Raw genomic sequence first — 19,506 nt, forward strand, 5'->3', positions numbered from 1 at the left:
GCATCATCTTAAAAACAAACAAACAAACACCACATGCAAAAAGCCCTTGTGTATTGTTGTATGCCTCTGTTTTCTATGAAACAGTCTAAATAAATGGTGAAAGGAAAAAAAACTTACTTAAACAAGGGATTTACGCCAATAAATATACGTTTTCAAAGCAATGAGCTCTGGAAGCTTAGCTGCACAATTCCCAATGTATTTATTTGGAATTGTGAAGTTAATGCTATGAAAATATAGATGTATGAGTCTCTATTATGTGAAGGATTCTTATCACAGCTACTGTAAGAATCAGTCCTATTATATAAGAATGAGGCCTAAAATTCTCTGGGGTGAGGGGAAATGAAAGAATAATTCTCTAAAATGAAATAAAGCAACAACCTTGGGAAAGTAATTCCCCTCCACACACATGAATAAAATGGCAATTCTTTTTTATTAAAATAAGTATTTTACCCCTCTGCGAGCTTTGTCATATCCATGTTGAGATTCAATCAGCTGTGTTATATGCACCATGTAATGCAGAATTTTAGCATTGAGATGGAATAACAATGATCATGTAGGACAGTAAGGTAGATGTGAGTATCTGTATATTGAGGAGACGCCAAGGCATGCTGCCTTATCCATTCTCCTAGTGACTTTACATACGCATTGCTGCTGTTGTTCAATATAACCCCTGAGGGACTCCATATGAGAGGGCATTTGGAGTTGTTGATTAGTTATTTAACAACAAAGATGGGAATCTGCCCCAAAGCAATTAACAGAATCCCTATAAAGCAATTGTATTCATTTCACTTAGTCTCATAGATAGGGTGGACCTCACCTTGTGATTGATTCAACAAAGCACTTACCTGTTTTGCTGGGAAAATTCCTGACTAGGTCTAATTACTAGTCATTACAAAAATTAATGATGCAATTGGGGCCGTAAGCCCGCTTAAACCAGAGTGTAAAACATTTAAAAATCTCATCCTTTCCTGATTTTCTCCAATGTGGTGCTCAATCAGCACCCCCAAAAAGGTAGGCCTCAGTCTGGATTACAAGCAAACAGATCTTCAAGATCAAGTAGTTTGAGCGGTAATTAAATCTCCTTATAGTTTAGCTTGATTGGCACTCCACATTCCATAGTAGAAAAAATAATAATAGAATGCATAAGAATTGCTGGGAAAGGATCATGGAGATGGATGGATGTATGTGTGGTCTTTTTCTTTTATATATCGGTAAACCTGGCCCTGTGTTCCTGGTGCAGAGAACCTGTCTTTAATGCATCTTGTTTGCTTAGTGAAGAAGACAGAAAACCATTTACAAAGCTAAAACGACAAGACTGCTTCAAGGGACAGATTTTCTGAATGAGCTAGACTTCAAAACCCTGGCCAGCTCTGCTGGGCATTTGTTTTTCCATGTCTACATGATAGCAAAATATTTGTATTCATATTTATTATTGCTCTTTCATTCACTCACATCCAGACACGATGGAATCTTCTGATATTTTTAAAAACAGTTCACTTGTAGGCAGGGCCGACGACAGGCGGGGGAAGCCCTGGTTAGCCGGTCGGCCCTTGCTGGGGGGCCCCCCCAAAATTTTTCACCGGGGCCCGAACCTGCTCTCAGTGGCCCTGCTTATGGGGAACCCTGACCCTATTGAAGTCAATGGAGCTTTTGCCATTGACTGCAGCTGAACCAGACTCAAACCTTCTTCCCAGCTTTTTTGTTTGGGTGAATTTTCTGTTTAACCATAAACCATGATAAACTCTGGGAGTACTAAGGTGGGACAAGAATGTCAGTAGCAGTGGGGCGACAATTATCAGAGCTCTTCACTAAGCCATCAGGATAATCCTGCCTGCTGTATAACATGTTCATTAGTCCTCTGGCTCTATCTTTGTCCTGTTGCCCCACTCCGCTGCTGCAAATAATATTAGTCTGAGAACTCCCAGAGAAAGTGGCAGTAATTCTGTCCTGATCTTTTAATTGCTTTATTTTCATCTATCATAGAATATCAGGGTTGGAAGGGACCTCAGGAGGTCATGTAGACCAATCCCCAACTAAATCATCCCAGCCAGGGCTTTGTCAAGCCTGACCTTAAAAACCTCTAAGGAAGGAGATTCCACCACCTCCCTAGATAACCCATTCCAGTGCTTCACCACCATACTAGTGAAAAAGTTCCCCTTTATTTAGCATTATTTTGTTGTAATTTTCTTGAGTGAATATCTTTTCATTCTTTATAAAGTAAAATTAAACATTCACATTAAAACTCTGTGAAAAATGACACATCAGACCGAAAGGCTCTTATAGGCTACGTAAGTAAATACTTTTAACAACATATTGGGAAGATATGAAATGTGGATTTAATAAATACATGTTGTCAGGTTATGAATTATTGTCCTGCTCAGCTACAGTGTCTGCATCCTGTAAATCCATATTGAATTGGATGTATATGGATTTTTGACTGAAAGAAGGGTTCTGGTTAATTTATCATGTAAATATAGAGACTTTTTCAAGTGTCCGTGTTTCACCTGAGAAGCCATAATATGATGTTGAGTCTTTAATGCAGAATCAACTTGCACTTAATTAATACATTTTGCATCACTTATTGCCTTTGGAAATTACAAACAGCTGCAAAAATTGCTTTGTGGCTGGAAGTTTATCGGAAATAAGACTTGGTCTCTTTTTTCCATGTGACAGGACTGAGAAGCTTGGCAGTCCTCAAACAAAGCTGCTGCTTCTTGAAGATTGAAATGCTATTCAAATGTCTAAATGTCCATAGCATTTGGTCATGCCTTATTCCTTTAGGGCCTCCACTCCTTTTCTGTGTGTGTGCAGTATCCATACCGCTTCTGAGACATGAAGTTGTCTGATGCGCCGCTCAGTTCCCTTTCTTGGCTGAATTAGTAGCGATACTCCTTCAGCTCAGTGGATAGATAGTTAAATTCTATTCTACATATATATGACTGGTATATACGATGAGTTCTGTGTTTGTATGTATGCAGTCAAGGATCTTTAGGTCCTAGTTCTGCAAAGGGACTCAGAATCATTGTTCTTTCTTTCCATGTGGAATCCAATTAAATTGAATAAGATTTTGTGATGGAGTCCATGCTTGCAGATCCTTGTGCAGGATCAGAAGGGGACCTGCCATGGTACATAATTCCTTGGGTCATCTTTTGTGTTTAAAAGTTTTTCTTTCTTATTTATATTTATCACACTCCATAAATGAGCCATTGAGCTCCAGAATTAAAAAACTGTCCATTTTAAATTAATGAGATTCCCACTGTTGTTCTAGATTTTGTCTTTGAATCAAAGTTAGCATGTTTATCAAAATCTAAAATATCACAAGGCTATGGATTCGATTTTATCTCCTGAAAGACAGGATATTCTTTATCCATTTCCAATCATCTTACTGCGTGTAGCGCCTATGCTTTCTCCAGTTTCACGTGTCTAATTTATTCATAGGAACTTGAGGCCACTGTAGTAGAAAATAATTTTAAAAAATAAAACACTAATATATTGGGCCAACCTTTCTATTCTTTAGAATCTGTATGGCTATGTTTTATTCATTTAAATTACAGAAAAGGGATTTTAGAAATATACTTACTGACAATCTGATAGTGTTTTGATTAACAGTCCCTCTGTAGGTTTGATGGTGGTATTTTAGCTTGAAAGAGAAAAGCCCTTTTTTGTTAATAAATCCTCAATAAAGGATATTGTCTGCAAAATCAGTTTAACTTCTTCCCATGATGTAGAGTCAAGGGAAAAAAATCTCAAATATCTCATGGCTGCTTTAGTAGTGAAGTAATCAAATTTAAAATATCAATACATCCACATAGCATGAGTGACTTTATCCTGTTAGGCTGATGAATAGTAGAAGTACAAACTTTATAAAATGTCATCAGAGTTGTGGAAAAGAGAAACTACCAGCTGAACACAAATTACTTACCATACTACAAAAATACTAAGTATCTTCAGGCCACGTGGTTGTCGCATTCTGGGGTTCAATATATTACCAATGAGTGGTTGTGTCACCACTTGCCCTGTAAACTTGGATGCCTCACAGTGCATTGCTGATTTAGCTCTCAACCTGGGCAGCTCACAAACAGTTTGACAGCATGCATATCACAACCTGAGTGTCTGTGGTAAACAGCCCTGATTCAGCAGCTCTGACCCGAGTAGCTGGTCTACAGCACTACTCTGGCTCCCACCAGCCTTGGTTACTACTTGCAGGGTAACCTCAACACACTCCCTGTCCCATATTTTCCCACAAAAATGTGTTCTGCCACATCCAGCCCTCTCCTGGACAGTTCAGAGAAATATTAAGGTTTGTTGCCTCTTTAAGGAGTCAATATTCAACAGGTTTTTTACTTTAACTGAAGTTACCAACCAGTTCAGTTTAAACACAACACTGGATTAGTTTCAGTTAAAAATAAAACAAGTTTATTACCAAAAGAAGATAGGATTTTAAGTGAATTCAAGCATGAGAGAAAACGTTAGAAATGGTTACCAGCAAATAAAAATGAAAACACTCATCTAACAGTCTAAAACTTAATCCAGCAAATTTTGGTTCATGGTTTTATTCAAGATGGCCTTTCTCCCCACAGCCTTCCAGCAAGATGGTGACTGACCCTCTCCTTGGTCAGGATCTCTCCCAAAGGCACAGCTGCATTTGTCTTCTTGGGTGAAAGAGAGAACTTGGGGTTTCCCACCCCTTTGTTTTCTTCTGAAGGTTATCCCTCCAAGTAATGTTTATTCAAGCAGTGAGGAAGGTGACACTCTTTCTTCCCCCACTTATGTTTGCTGAAATGAAAATTGTTTTGTTTACTCCATTTCCTCTCCCTGCTGTCTGAAGGACCCTGTTTACTACTTATAAGTAAATTGAGTAAAACATACATTCCTTTGTTTCAGATAGATTTACTTAACAGGTCTTTTGCCTGTCTAGTGGTATCTTACTGTGTATCCAATTCCAATTAAACAAATCAAAAGCTAGAACCTACTAAATTCAGTTTAATTCCTTTCACCATGCAACTGTATCAGTCTCCAGAAATCAGAAATCATTTGCCATTTATCTGACATCATCAAAAATATTTTGCTAAGTCTTGTCCCAACCTTACATAGTCTTATATGTGTGAATAATTTTACTCACTTGAGTAGTGCATTTAAGTCAGTTACCTCCTCAGGCTCTTAAGAAATCTCAGGCGCACACTTCTGATTTTTCTGGCACCGTGAATGACATCCCAAGTACCATTAACAAAGGGAAATAAATTAGGGTTTTCAGTGGAATAGTTCTTTAAACCTTGCCTCATTGTACTTATGATCGTCTCTCTCACTCTGAGTATATATGTGCAATATAACCTTTCCCTTGGGATCTTACAAAAGAGGTTTAGGCTTTATGCTTAATTTTGCTCATTGGAGTGGACCCATTGAGTTAATGGATTTTCAGGCCAGAAGGGATCATAATGATAATTTAGTCTCACGTCTGGCATAAAACTGGCAACAATAAAATGTAGCAGAAACACAAACCCTGCAGGGTATGTCTATACTGTCCATGTCATCTGACCCAGGCTTGTGGGGTTTGGGCTAAGGGGAAATTGCTGTTTAGACATTCAGGCTTGGGCTGGAGTCCAGGCTCTGGGACCCCGATGATGGGGAGGGTCCAAGACTTGGGCTCCAGCCTGAACTTGAATGTCTACTACAATTAAACAGCCCCTTAGACTGAGCCCCGTGAGCCCAAGTCAGCTGACAAAGGCCAGCCGCGGGTGTTTAACTGCAGAGTAGACATACCCCTAGAGCTGGTATTAATATATAGAGCCATTAATTTTGGAGCAATAAACTTGTGTATGTTGTTTCTGCTCTTAAAAAAATGATGGAACATTCTCCATCCAGGGTCCTGAAATATCATAGGTTGAGTCATGCCCAAATCATGCAAACAGGAAGGTGAATCATTTTACTCACAGTAGTAATTTTTTTTATGTAGGTAGTCCTATTGACGACTAATGTGTATAAAATTACTCATACGTAAGCATTGGCCAGACCAGGCCCTTTGTATCTCAGTACTCAATCTGCAATACATCAGAACCCTGAACAGAGAAAAGCCCATGCTTATGAGGGTAGAAACAAATTACACAATCTTATTGCTCTAAAATTAACAGGTCTATTCCATTAACCGTTCTATATGAAATAGATATTGGTTTGTCTATTTTCTGTGATATTTTACTTTCTACACTGGAAGTCGGTTTATTATCAGCCAAAGAAATGTATTAGTTAATCAGGTGTTCGTGGATGTGTTTAGTCCATGTGCATGGTTTCTCCACAGCTATGGATACCAGTACTCTGGAAATACTCTGGTTCTTCTACTTTTGGTCTTGACTCACTCACATACCATAGATTGGTGCATAGTTACATTCTAATTTAAGTAATCAATTTCCAAAGAGGAGATGGTGATTTTAAGGAGTCCCCAGCTCTCTGAATACAGTGTAGATATAGGCCAAGATTTTCAAAAAGTGCCTCAAGGCAGGCTCCTAAACCCAGGTTAGGAACCTAAATAACAGGTTTGAGTTTCAAAAGGGTTGATCCACCCAGTAACTCCCATTGAATAGGTACAGTATCCAAAGGTTGTCATTAGACAACCACAAAATTGTATCTGGTGAGTATAGCTGTAGTTATACCATGATATAACAGTTTTACTCCAGTGTTCCTTCTTTTTCCTTGCTCTGCCTTTTTAGTGGGGATGGTGAAAGGGGAATTGGCCTATTTTTTTGTTTGGCAGAGCGGCCATTGGGTCCATCTCTGTTTTTCATAGTAGTTACAGTTCTTAGAAAATGTTCAAATATATTATGCAGGATGAAATAATGAATGTTATATAAGCAAAAACTAACAACAAAAAGAAAAACCCTGAAACAAAGTATAAATTATGTAGCATTCCTTTCTTAACCCAATTATTTAAAATTATAATTATACTTTACAAGTTTCAGATGGGCATATTGCTTCTAACTTAAGACTTTTGAACTGGAGTACATAGTTAAAGTAGATAGTATACTAATAACATGAATAATTCTATGCTGCATTCAGTTGATGAGGTATATACAATATTTCAGTTTTAATATGTATAACTTATATTTGCGTGTTTTAGCTTATATTTTTTCATTCATGCTATAGTGGAAATCTTTTTTATAGTAATAAGTGCAGTATACTGCTACTATGTTTTAATTCACAACTCTGTCAGTTACAGGCTGTGTGGTATGGGGTAAATCATTGAAGCTTGCTGACCCTTAGTTTAGTTGTATGTCAGATTGGTAAAATAATATCAACCAAATACCATGATATTTGAGTAATGTCTGAAAATTATGTTAAGGTCCTTGGATGAAGCTATACAATTGAAATACAAATAGCATGCCTTCTCTCTCATACTGAATCCTTTCTTTCCACAGAAGGCAACAAATCACCAGCCAGGATTACACAAATAAGAACTTTCAACCCCTACTTGATATTTACTCTAGCTTTATGGTTACTTGGTTTCTTACACTTCATTAAAGTCCTTTAATTTGAAATTTCAGCATATTTAGAATGACTCCAGCAAGTTTTTTATGGAATGATAAACTTCTGATATATATATTTGCCTTTTACTTTTGTTGGTACAATGAAAGTTTTTTCTGACAGTTTCCCTTGAATAGGCTTTCTTTATGTGATTATATAATTATAAGTGAATTACAAATATGTCATTTTGAATCACCAGTTCAGGATCTTTAGTTAAATAGGATTTGAAGGGCATCAGCATAATTTGTATGATGAACATGTAATGTATGTGGAATTCACCAACACTATTGATTTTTCCATCAGATAGTCTATATGGGCTGGACAGAAGAACGGGAACAAGACTCCCTTCAGGACCGAATGTACACACCAAAGTTTCTAGCTCTGAGGGGTTCCTCTCTTTACAAGTTTATAGCACCTCCAGTAAGTATATTTCTCATATTAAGCAGGGAAAAGTGTATTTAAAATAATTTTATACGATACAATGCATACAAGCATTTTACACAGTGATAGGTGGATCTTTCCGCTGTCTACCAGGATGTCTTATATAATAGTGAAAAATTATGGGGAATAAAAAGTTAAAGTTCTGTAAAATAATTATCAAAGGTATGAAGTGCAGCTAGTAAGCACTTTTCTGCCCACTTACCAGGAGCCCTTGGCAAAGTTGGAAGGGAAACACGTTGTTGGTGCTAGGTATGGAAAGGTCAACCAGCCTGAAGCAAACTGGTTAGATTGTGCTGAATGATAGCCAGCCTTCCAGATTCAGACAGCTGAAGGCATGGGGACTATCAGAGCCTTTTGCATGCTGTGGAAATGAATTTTCAGAACATCTATGTTTCCAGATTTCATCTTGAATGTGACTTTTTATACTGTGTGAGAGCAGCAGAGGGGAGGGAGATAGGGGAAGGGGAAAGTGGGCTGAGTAATATTGTTGGTTTAATTTGAATTTAACCAGCAAAATGTTTAGGGCCAATTTTTACTGCTCTTACTCATGTTGAGTAGTGCCTCACTTGAGCCCTAACTCAACAAAGCTCAGGTTTTTTTTTTTACTTCTGCTCAGCAAAGCATTTATGCAGTCCTGAGGTCCCATTACAGTAAAACACACAGTTAAGTGCTTTATTGGGTAGGAATAGATTTAAGCATGTGCTTTAAGATAAGCACATCAATTGTCACACACATTGGGCGTGGCAAGGGGAGTTAAAAATTCAAAAGACAGACGGAAAACACAAGAGAATCTCATGATTTTTGAACTTTTGGAATTAGCTGTACTGCCTATGCTTAGGTGCTTTGATGCATGAGGACCTGAGCAAGAAGTCTCAATGATTTCAATGGGGCTGCTCACCGGCCTTTGGTTCTGAGAGGAGGCAGAGAGGAAATTAAAGCTTAGAACTGGAGGGAAAAATGTCTTCTCTCTCTGAGCTGGGAGGGAAACAGAAATAAATTTCTATGTCCTGTAGAGCAGATTGAAAGTTACCACTCACTGTGAATAAGGGTGGATGAATCTGACCCCGACACAGCACAATTATTCACTTGTTAGTTTTGGAGAGAACTTTTTCAAGGAGTTCTGATTTTTTTTTTAAATTTTCATTCAGGACCAGATTCTAATGTTCTTACTGGTGCTGAGTAGCACCTTATTCCAGAAGTAGTCCTACTGACTTCAATGGAACTACTTATCAAGTATTTTTTTAATAAAAATATTATACTGTTCTCCAGTGAGGCAGTGGGGAAGATAGCCAATCAGAGGGGGTTCTCCCCCAGGAAAAGCTGACATTTGCAAGCGGGCTGGAGATTCTCACATCTGTGACTGCCTCCAGCCCTGGGCCAAATTCACATAGAATTCATGAGAGTGGACAATCACTGGATGAGAGTTTCATTGTCAGTCTGGCCCTTTCACACTGGGTAAAAGGCTCAAATAGTATAAAGTGGCTCTAAAACCTCTGGATCTGACCATGGAAGGATTCTCTTGGCACAGGCACTTGTAGAAGATGGCCATAAGCACCTCCTCCCTCCCCACCCCAAACACCTACACACATAGTGGGTGTGCTAGAGGCAGGAGAGACCACAGCACCCGATATTGCTGAGATTCCAGACAGTCGTGCTGCACTTAGGGCAGCCCCAAACGGCTGCTGTAGCTTGGACAGTTTCCAGGGATTAAAGGCACTTTACCCCTCCTTTCTCCTGGGCTACAAGTTCTGTGCAGCAAAATATCCCACCCAGTATGAGTAAGGGTATCAGACTCTGGCCCTTGGTTCTAAGACAGGCAAAGAGAAATTAGAGCTTAGAATCAGAGGGGAAAAAATGCCTTTTCTCCATGAGCTGGGAAGGAAACCAAAGTAAAATTGTATGTCCTATAGTGCACATTGAAAGAGAATGACACTGAGTGCCTTAAAATAAAAAAATAAAAACTTTGGATGAGTCATTTTCACCAGACAGTAAGTGCAATGCATGCACGTTTTGGGGTATTGGACAAAATTGCTTTATTGTAAAAGATTGCAATAGTTATAAAAAGGATTTTGAACATCATGTTTTATAACCACACACTTTTGTGCACACTGTTCTGTTTGCAATCATATAGCAATATGTGTTCTTTTTTTCTTGTAATTTTCAAAGATTATCATCAAACTGTTTCAATACTACAATTTTTCAGCTTCTAATTATGGGTTACTTAAATGGGAGTCATAAAAGGACTATACTTTTTTGCAGCATAAGCTCCCTGAATCAAGTTGCTTTCTAAACAGGGATGTGATGCCAATATTTTTACAAGGAGCTCTCACAGAAAAATTTTTTTTTTGGCCTGTGATAAATTGTGTAATATTAGTAGTGTATGTGCTTGCACAGAGTGAGTTATAGGCATATTGGGCTGTATTAGTAGGAGCATTGCCAGTAGATCGAGGGAAGTGATTATTCCTCTCTATTCGGCACTGGTGAGGCCTCATCTGGACTATTGTGTCCAGTTTCCCCCCCACACACACACTAAAGAAGGGATGTGGACAAATTGGAGAGAGTCCACTGGAGGGCAACGAAAATGATTAGGGGGTTGGGGCACATGATTTATGAGGAGAGGCTGAGGGAACTGGGGTTATTTAGTCTGCAGAAGAGAAGAGTGAGGGGGGATTTGATAGCAGCCTTCAACTACCTGAAGGGCGGTTCCAAAGAGGATGGAACTAGGCTGTTCTCAGTGGTAGCATAGTTCAGTGGTTTGAGCATTGGTCTGCTAAACCCACGGTTGTGAGTTCAATCCTTGAGGAGGCCATTTAGGGATCTGGGGCAAAAATCTGTCTGGGGATTGGTCCTGCTTTGAGCAGGGGGGTGGACTAGATGACCTCCTGAGGTCCCTTCCAATCCTGATATTCTATGATTTGAACAAGAAGCAATAGTCTCAAGTTGCAGTGGGGGAGGTCTAAGTTGGATATTAGGAAAAAACTATTTCACTAGGAGGGTGGTGAAGCACTGGAATGGGTTACCTAGGGAGGTGGTGGAACCTCCATCCTTAGAGGTTTTTAAGGCCCGGCTTGACAAAGCCCTGGCTGGGATGATTTAGTTGGTGTTGGTCCTGCTTTGAGCAGAGGGTTGGACTAGATGACCTCCTGAGGTCTCTTCCAGCCCTAATCTTCTATGATTCTATGATCTGCTCTTTTTTTTCCCCCTTCCCATTTGAACAATAACACTTTCTCCTAACTATACTCAAAAAAGCAGCCATGACACTAGTTTGTCGTCTTCATCTTCTTTTTAAGTTCTAAAAGGTAGCAAGTGTAGAATGGTGTTGTGTCTCAGGCACCCTCTGAGTCACAGTTCCTCCTCTGCTCCTGAGAAAATATACTTGCATCTAGGCAACTGTGCTGGCCAGTGTTTGGGAGGAGGTAGAGCCAGGGCTCCACCTCTTGCTCAGAGGGTAGAGTATCATGCATGCCATCCCCATGCCCAGAGCTGGGATCTGAGTAGATTCTGTATGGGCAGTGTGTGCTTCGCCTGTCCTTATTCCTCTGTTTAGCCAAGTAGGATTCAATCACAAAGTAATTATATATTTTCACATAATTCCCTATTTCTCAGTAGTAGCACTCTATCAAATATGGTTTGTCAGCTATGGTTTGTCCTCATGTATGTGTACATATGCTGGCATGTATTTATAACATATTTGCAGTACATTTTACCAAACATAAAACACGTGGACATGCCAGTGTGAGAATTTTTATTCATATGAGTAGTCCCATTTACTTTATTGTGATTACTCATGTGAGGTATGGGACTATTTGTATGAATAAAGGTTTGCAGGATGGTAACTCGTACTAGGAAAATCTTCCTTTGTTTTTGTTCCTGTATGGGCTTCTCTGATTGCCACCCATAAACCAAGACTTTAATAGGCTACAGCCCAGTTAAGAAGTTAATTATACTCTATGCAGTGCTAACACTCTTGTTCCTTACTAAATGTAATTAAGGATATAAAAGAGAGATTTAGAGAAAACAAATAAGGGCCAAATCCTGCATTGTTTACACAAGCAAAAGTCCCTTGCACAGAAATGCGGGTTTTTTTGAGTAAAGACTTCAGGATTTGGAGGTATATGATTGAATCTAAATATCCTTTTTATCATTTGTTGTAATAGAAAGGATGGGGGGGGAGGTGAACCATGTAACATAGATGACTGCAGATAATTAGAACTCTATTAAAAGAGCAAATATAACACTTAATCTTTTTGATCTTTTCATTACTGAATTTTATTTTAGTAAGATAAAGTGATTGGGCTTATGCTTCTCTTGTCTGAGTTTCAATTATTTTAATCTATATGCTCAACAAGATTTAGTACTATTAGCACATTTGTCATGCAACTCCATAATCAAATTAACCATAAAGACACAGTGTCATCCTTTAGCAGGTCTCATTTATGTAGAAAACAGATGAAAAATAGAAATTTATATGATACCAGCAAACATCTTGGTGTTTTAATATTATTTTGAAGCAATCATTATAAAACAGTTAAACAAATCTATGCATGATACAACATAAAAAGTGAGCAAACACTTTATAAAGTCCTGGATTGCTATATTACCCCAATCCTTTCCACAATAGCTCCTCAACAATCTAACATACCTCTCTCATGCATGTCTGTGGTTTCACTTAGGTAAAGCAATAAGTTCTCTCATATATTTTAAAGGATATTTTTATTCTCAAGTCTTGGAAACCAAATACATTTGCTCTTTCATTTGTCCTGTTCTTGAATATCAATAGCAATGATGTCTCAACCACTTTCATAGGGTTCTATTCCACTGTCCAATTTCTTTTACTGTTAAGAACTTTTTTTCTAATATATAACCTCAACTTTTCAGACCACTGTTCCTTGTTCCTCTGTCTTCTGAAACTATGAATAGTTCCTTTCTTTCCTTTCTCTCCGTTTCCTTGAAGGTATTTATAGAGTGTGATCATATCTTTCTTGATTCTTCTCCAGACTGTATACATTTTGCTGCCTGTTTCTGTCCTTTCTAAATCCTATTAATTAGCCCTTATATCATTTTATTGACCCTTTATTATAATCTGTAATGTTTCCATGTAATACAATTGTTTTAAAATTAATACTTGTAAAAATAAATTTTATGTCCTGGGATAAACTTTTAGGTGGGCCAGAAATATTTTTCAGAGCTTAAGGTTTGAAGGGGTGCAAGAGTAGACACTCGCTAATACAAATATGATTCTTAGGCCTGGTCTACACTCGGGGGAGGGGAGGAGGCAGGTTGATCTAAGTTACGCAACTTCAGCTACATCAATAACGTAGCTGACATACTTAGATCTACTTACCGTGGTGTCTTCACTATGGTGAGTCGATTGCTGCCGCTCCCCCGTCGACTCTGCCTACTCCTCTCGCTGAGCTGGAATACAGGAGTCGACGGGAGAGTGCTCGGGGATCGATTTATCGTGTCTAGACTAGACGCGATAAATCGATCCCCACTGGATCGATCACTGCCTGCCAAGCCGGCCGGTAGTGAAGACATACTATATGGAGATATACCTATCTCATAGAACTGGAAGGGACCCCGAAAGGTCATCGAGTCCAGCCCCCTGCTTTCACTAGCAAGACCAAGTACTGATTTTGCCCCAGATCCTATGTGGCCCCCTCAAGGATTAAACTCACAACCCTGGGTTTAGCAGGCCAATGCTCAAACCACTGAGCTATCCCTCCCCCTGTTAGCTATTGTCTCTTATCCTGTATTTGGATTGTAAACTCTTTGGGGACTGTCTTTTGTTAGGTGTTTCTTCACCGCTTAGTGCAGTAGTGTCCTTGTGTATATTTGGGGGCCTTACCACAATATAAATAATAAACATAACACTACATAGGGGCAGTGTGCAACAGGCCTTTACATGTCTTCTCAGTGAGGGGAAGTGCAAAAATAATGCCTTTTTTACAAGTCCTGTGCAAAGGTCTGTCAGGATTGCTCAGGGACTGCTCCCTCAATGCATCTGCAGCAGCCAACAACACTCCAAAGGCAGCAGGGAGAAGATGGAGGCTTGGCCCAACCCCACTCTTGAACATACAGGAAAGCTGGTTGCACCACCCTAAAGGATGATACTGCCTGAATACAGCCCCACTGTACCCCAGGACACTCAGGGAGGGACAGTGCTTCCCTGAGGTACAATGTCTCTTTGGGCTCCTTGTGGAGTAGTGTGCCTCCTCACCACTGCTACCTGAGGGCTAAATGTGTCAATGTGGCCCATGGTAACAGTTCTCTAAGGCAATGTTGTGTGTCTCTTCTGTGCATATGCAGTGTATCAATGAAAGAAGATCTTTGGGACAGGACAAAATGGGCTATAAACTATATCATTAAGACAAAGTAAAATTACATTATTTATTGTATTTTTTTGTTTTTTCGAGGTCACCACGTGGGATTGGACACGAGCTGAAAAAACGTTTTCAGTTTATGAGATCATGTACAAAATTCTCAAGGTATGAGGAGCAAATGTAAAAAGTTATGGAGGTGGCAGCTGAAAGGCAAGGGGGAAAACAACATAGCTAGATAAATTGCACAGCGTGCTGTCAGGAAGAGTTTGAACCTTCTCCCTTTGGAGTCAATGGCAAAACTCCTAGTGACATGAGTGGGTACAGGATGAGCAAAGTTTTTCCAAAGCGCTGCAGGATTGGATGTAAACTGAGTTTAACTGAGTTACCGTCCACATGGGAAAGTGCTTTTTCACCATGATCCAGTATATGTTTTACATTGGCAAAGCATTTTATAGCTTCTCAACCAATATAACATTTGTAATATAAATAATTTAAACTGAGTAACTACACAAATAGGGATTTATTCTGCCCTCAGATACATGAATGCAACTCTCATTGATTGCCACAGAAAGTTGCACCCATGTACTTGTGGGCTGGATAGAGCTCTGAAAATATATACATTAGTGTTCTTAAAAACTTGTCATTTACTGCTTTTACCATAATTTACTTCATTTGTTGTATTCTCAACACATAGAATGAGCAACTATATAATGTTTAAACAGTTATCTTTGCAAATGGCAAGGTTTTAAGGGGATCACATGTTGCATGTAACAGTATTGCATGTTATATATTTAATGTCGTTTCAGGCTTACTATATATTGACATTCTGTGTTTTAAACATCATGGAAATTGAACATTCTCTAGGTGTGTAATAATTTTCATGTATATTAAATACAAGGTAAAAATTGGAGAAAACAAAACAGAGATTAGGAAAATTTTTCTCTTTCCATACATTTGAAATGATTTTTCCTCCCTGATACACGTGGGAGGGAATTTGATAATTTCTCAACTTTTTAACGTGGCCTCTATTAGAAGTCATTTATCATTTGACAGCAAGGTGATAGGACAATAACAGTGATATTTCCATGGTGTGGAAACTTATCTGAAATGTTGACTTTTTAATAGTAACCTTTGTAAATACCGTGTTAGAAAAAGTTTACAGTTACACTCTATTAAAATGTTATAATTTGATGGAAGTATCAAGAATTGTGTCAAATGCAGATATTTAGAATAAAGTTAATTATGAGTGCCTCATGGTGCGGCAAACACTGGGCAGTGGGTACATGAGTCATTTTTCTCATACAAATAGTGCTCGTGAAGTCAGTACCAAGACAATGTCCCATCCAAATATTTTATTATACAAGTTTAATTAAAAATAACAAATACAAATATTACATAGATCCTTTTAACATTTTTTAAAATGTATTCCTCCATTCCCTTCCTTGCTACCTTACTCCCTCACTCACTTGTTTACTCTTTTCATTCTTTTCCCCATTAACCATCTCTTCTTTCCCCCTATCTTCCTCTATTTCCTAGGAGGTCACCCTTGAACATCTTTCAAATGCTACAGATTTCTTTACCCCTTTTCTCCCCTGAATGGCAGAAGCTAGGCTTCCAGGAAGAGAAAATTCAGTGCTGTTAAGTCACCTTTCTTCTTGCCTGGCTCCTGAGGCCAGCTGGGGTTTAAAACAGCTCTCTGTCCATGTTAGAATAGTTCTGCACCCACTCTAATGTATGCCAACTGGAACAGTCCCTTAGGAATCATTTGGCTGGCTAAGGAGCAACAGACTGCAGGCTGATCTGGCCATACCCTTCTCACTTCCTGGCCGGCCTCACAACACCATCTATATGCAGGGGGAAGGAGTAGGTGGTATAGTATGTGCCATGCTGGCTGTGTATCACCAGAGGATTCCCTCAGGGGAGGGGGTTTCTCTAAGTGCAACTTTAAACTTTTCTTTATGCCACTGAAACAATGCCAAGGGAACTTAATTTAGGCTGATAGCCTTGCCCAGTTATTGCCTCAGATGTTTTCAACTACTGCATAATAATACAATTAGAGCTAAAATTAAATGGGTGGGTGGGTGGTGGAGAAGAAAAGAGGGAGAGAAAATCTCCATTATATATTTACTACTTCATTAATATTTAATTATTGCTGTGTTATCTGCAAGCCTGGGCTAGTTATTGAAGTCTGAAACTGAGCCAGAGTAGATTCTTTAGGTGAAATATTTGTGAAAAAACAGTAAAATCACCTTACTCTTCCATTAATCCTCACTTTTTTTCCAGTCCTGCACAGTGTGTACCATGTATTTTGCCTCTGTTATGTCTAAATATAAAAACATTAAAAATTATGCAGTTTCAACTTCACATTACCAATGGCACAGAGAGGATCTCTGTAGAGCTTGGAGGTTATTCAGGATTTCTGTCAGCATCATAAATCTTGCTTGTTTTTAGCAGTGCATGCTTCTAGACACACTCCATGGATATAACTGAAATAGATGCAGCTAAGAAAAATGACTTAGTTACATTGTCTATTCTCATGTCCAAACCCCTTCCCTTCTATAGTACATTGTGTACTTCTTTTGTCATGAATTTGTTTTCCTTAAGGAATGAGTTTGGGTGAGGGGGAAGGAAAGTCAGGCGTGAATGCAGTGCTCGTGCTGGAATTTTTAAAGGCTTTAGCCTAAGTTGTCTTGCTTAGCTTTCAACATAGAGAAAATCTCCTTCCTTCTGTGACAGAAGAGGGACTCAGCCGCCCTCTCAGCACTATACATTACCCTTCCATAAACTGCAAAGGAGAGAAATGGATGGCCTGGGAGAAAAAACCCCTCCACCCGCACAGTCTGTTACCTGTACTACAGACCATTCCCCCACACTACACCTTTTTGTGGTTACAGAAGCAGCTGAATCCAGGGGGTTCTAACACAACTATTCTTCTCAGGAGCCAAGGAAAGTTACCCTGGTCTTCCATAGATACCTGGGGATCTGTCAAGTTTATGAGCAAGTTGTGTGGCCCTTTCCACAGGGAAGCAAGCCTTTTGCATATCATTTGATGGGATGATATGCAGGAATTTCCACAGAGATTTATTTTTCCTTGGATGGAAAACAAAAATCTTACCTACTCCATAATTTACACATGGAAATGGGGGGGGGATAGGCTTCTTCATTCATTTAATATATGGGAGGTAAGTCCCTTCATCTTGACATCCATAAAGAACTGCAAAATGGAGGGTTAATTAGATACATATTGGAATGATCATGAAAGTTAATCAGCACAAACAATGTAAAGGGAAAACCTAAAGGAATTCTAAGATTCGAACGAGAGGCAAGATGAGAGAAGAAGGAAGTCTCCATAGACCAGTGCTCTATTAAAGGGGAAAAAGAGAGTAGATTGCTTGTCATGATCAAACATAATAATCAGTGTAATTATCTTTCTATACATCTATGCCCTTATATTGGTATAGAGAATCATAGAAATGTAGGGCTGGCAGGGACCTCAAGAGGTCATCTAATCCATCCCTTGCGTGTTGAGGGGGTACCCAAGTATACCTAGACTATCCCTGGCAGGTGTTTGTCTAACCTATTCTTAAAAACCTCCAATGACAGGGATTCCACAACCTCCCTTGGTAACCTATTCCAGTGTTTACCTATCCTTACAGTTAGAAAGTTTTTCTTAATATCTAAATTAAATCTCCCTTGCTGTGGATTAAGCCAATCACTACTTGTCCTACCTTCAGTGAACATGGAGAACAATTGACCGCCATCCTCTTTAAACAGCCCTTAGCATATTTGAAGAGTTATCAAGTCCCTCCTCATTCTTCTTTTCTCAAGACTAAACGTGCCCAGTTTTTTAACCTTTCCGCATAGGTCATGTTATCTAAATTTATCATTTCTGTTGCTCTCCTCTGGACTATCTCCAATTTGTTCACATCTTTCCTAAAATGTGGCACCCAGATGGAGCTACTTTATATAAGGTGGGTGGGTGCATAACTGGTTGGAAAACCATTCCCAGAGAGTAGTTATCAGTGGTTCATAGTCAAACTGGAAGGGCATATTGAATGGGGTCCCACAGGGATCAGTTCTGGGTCCAGATCTGTTCAATATCTTCATCAGTAATTGAGATAATGGCTCAGAAAGTACACTTACAAAGTTTGCATATGATACCAAGCTGGGAAGGGTTGGAAGTGCTCTGGAGGATAGGATCAAAATTCAAAATGATCTAGACAAACTGGAGAAATGGTCTGAAGAAAATAGGTTGAAATTCAATAAGGACAAATGCAAAGTACTCCACTTAAGAAAGAACAGTCAGTTGCACACATACAAAATGGAAAATGACTACGTAGGAAGGAGCACTGCAGAAAGTGATCTGTGGGTCATAGTGAATCACAAACTAAATATGAGTCAACATTGTAACACTGTTGCAAAAAAAGCAAACGTCATTCTGAGATGTATTAGCAGGAATGTTGTAAGCAAGACATGAGAAGTAATTCTTCCACTCTACTCCATGCTGAATAGATCTCAACTGAAGTTTGTTTGTTTTTTTCCAGTTCTGGGCACCACGTTTCAGGAAAAAGGTGAACAGATTGGAGAAAGTCCAGAGAAGAGCAACAAAAATAATTAAAGGTCTAGAAAACATGACCTATGAAGGAAGATTGAAAAAATGGGCTTGTTTAGTCTGGAGAAGAGAAGACTGAAAGGGGACATAACAGTTTTCAAGTATATAAAAGACTGTTACAAGGAGGAGGGGGAAATTGTTCTCAATCTCTGAGGATAGAACAAGAAGCAATGGGCTTAAATTGCAGCAAGGGCAGTTTAGGTTGGACTTTAGGAAAAACTTCCTAACTGTCAGGGTAGTTAAGCACTGGAATAAATTGCTTAGGAAGGTTGTGGAATATCCATCATTGGAGGTCTTTAAGAGCAGGTTAGACAAACACCTGTCAGGGATGGTCTAGATAATACTTATCCCTGCCATGAGTGCAGGGAAGTAGACTACATGACCTGTCAAGGTCCCTTCCACTCCTACAATTCTATGATTCTGTGATTCTATGTCTACTACTTCCTCCTATCCACTAGGCTGGTAACCCTATAAAAGAAGGAAATTAGATTGGATGATAGGACTTCACCCATTCTCAATGAGTTGTTTAAAATAATTGCTAATGCTTCTGAGATTGTTTCAGCTTAAGTACCCTAGGGCAAATTTCATTAGACCCTGCTGACTTTAATACATCTAATT

At 39.0% G+C, this 19,506-nt stretch overlaps 1 protein-coding gene across 6 annotated transcripts in view; it reads left to right on the plus strand.

Moving 5' to 3' along the window:
* SNTG1 (syntrophin gamma 1) overlaps positions 1-19,506 on the plus strand; it is a 790,136-nt gene that overhangs the window by 704,225 nt on the left and 66,405 nt on the right. For all 6 annotated transcript variants that reach the window (XM_008168521.4, XM_042857030.2, XM_008168520.4 and 3 more), the window contains 2 exons: positions 7,816-7,932; positions 14,370-14,441. In XM_008168521.4, the coding sequence (XP_008166743.2) occupies positions 7,816-7,932; positions 14,370-14,441 (189 nt within the window). The remainder of the gene's footprint in view (positions 1-7,815; positions 7,933-14,369; positions 14,442-19,506) is intronic.

Source organism: Chrysemys picta, chromosome 2 (genome assembly GCF_011386835.1).
Source record: "Chrysemys picta bellii isolate R12L10 chromosome 2, ASM1138683v2, whole genome shotgun sequence".
NCBI classification, from domain to species: domain Eukaryota; kingdom Metazoa; phylum Chordata; order Testudines; family Emydidae; genus Chrysemys; species Chrysemys picta.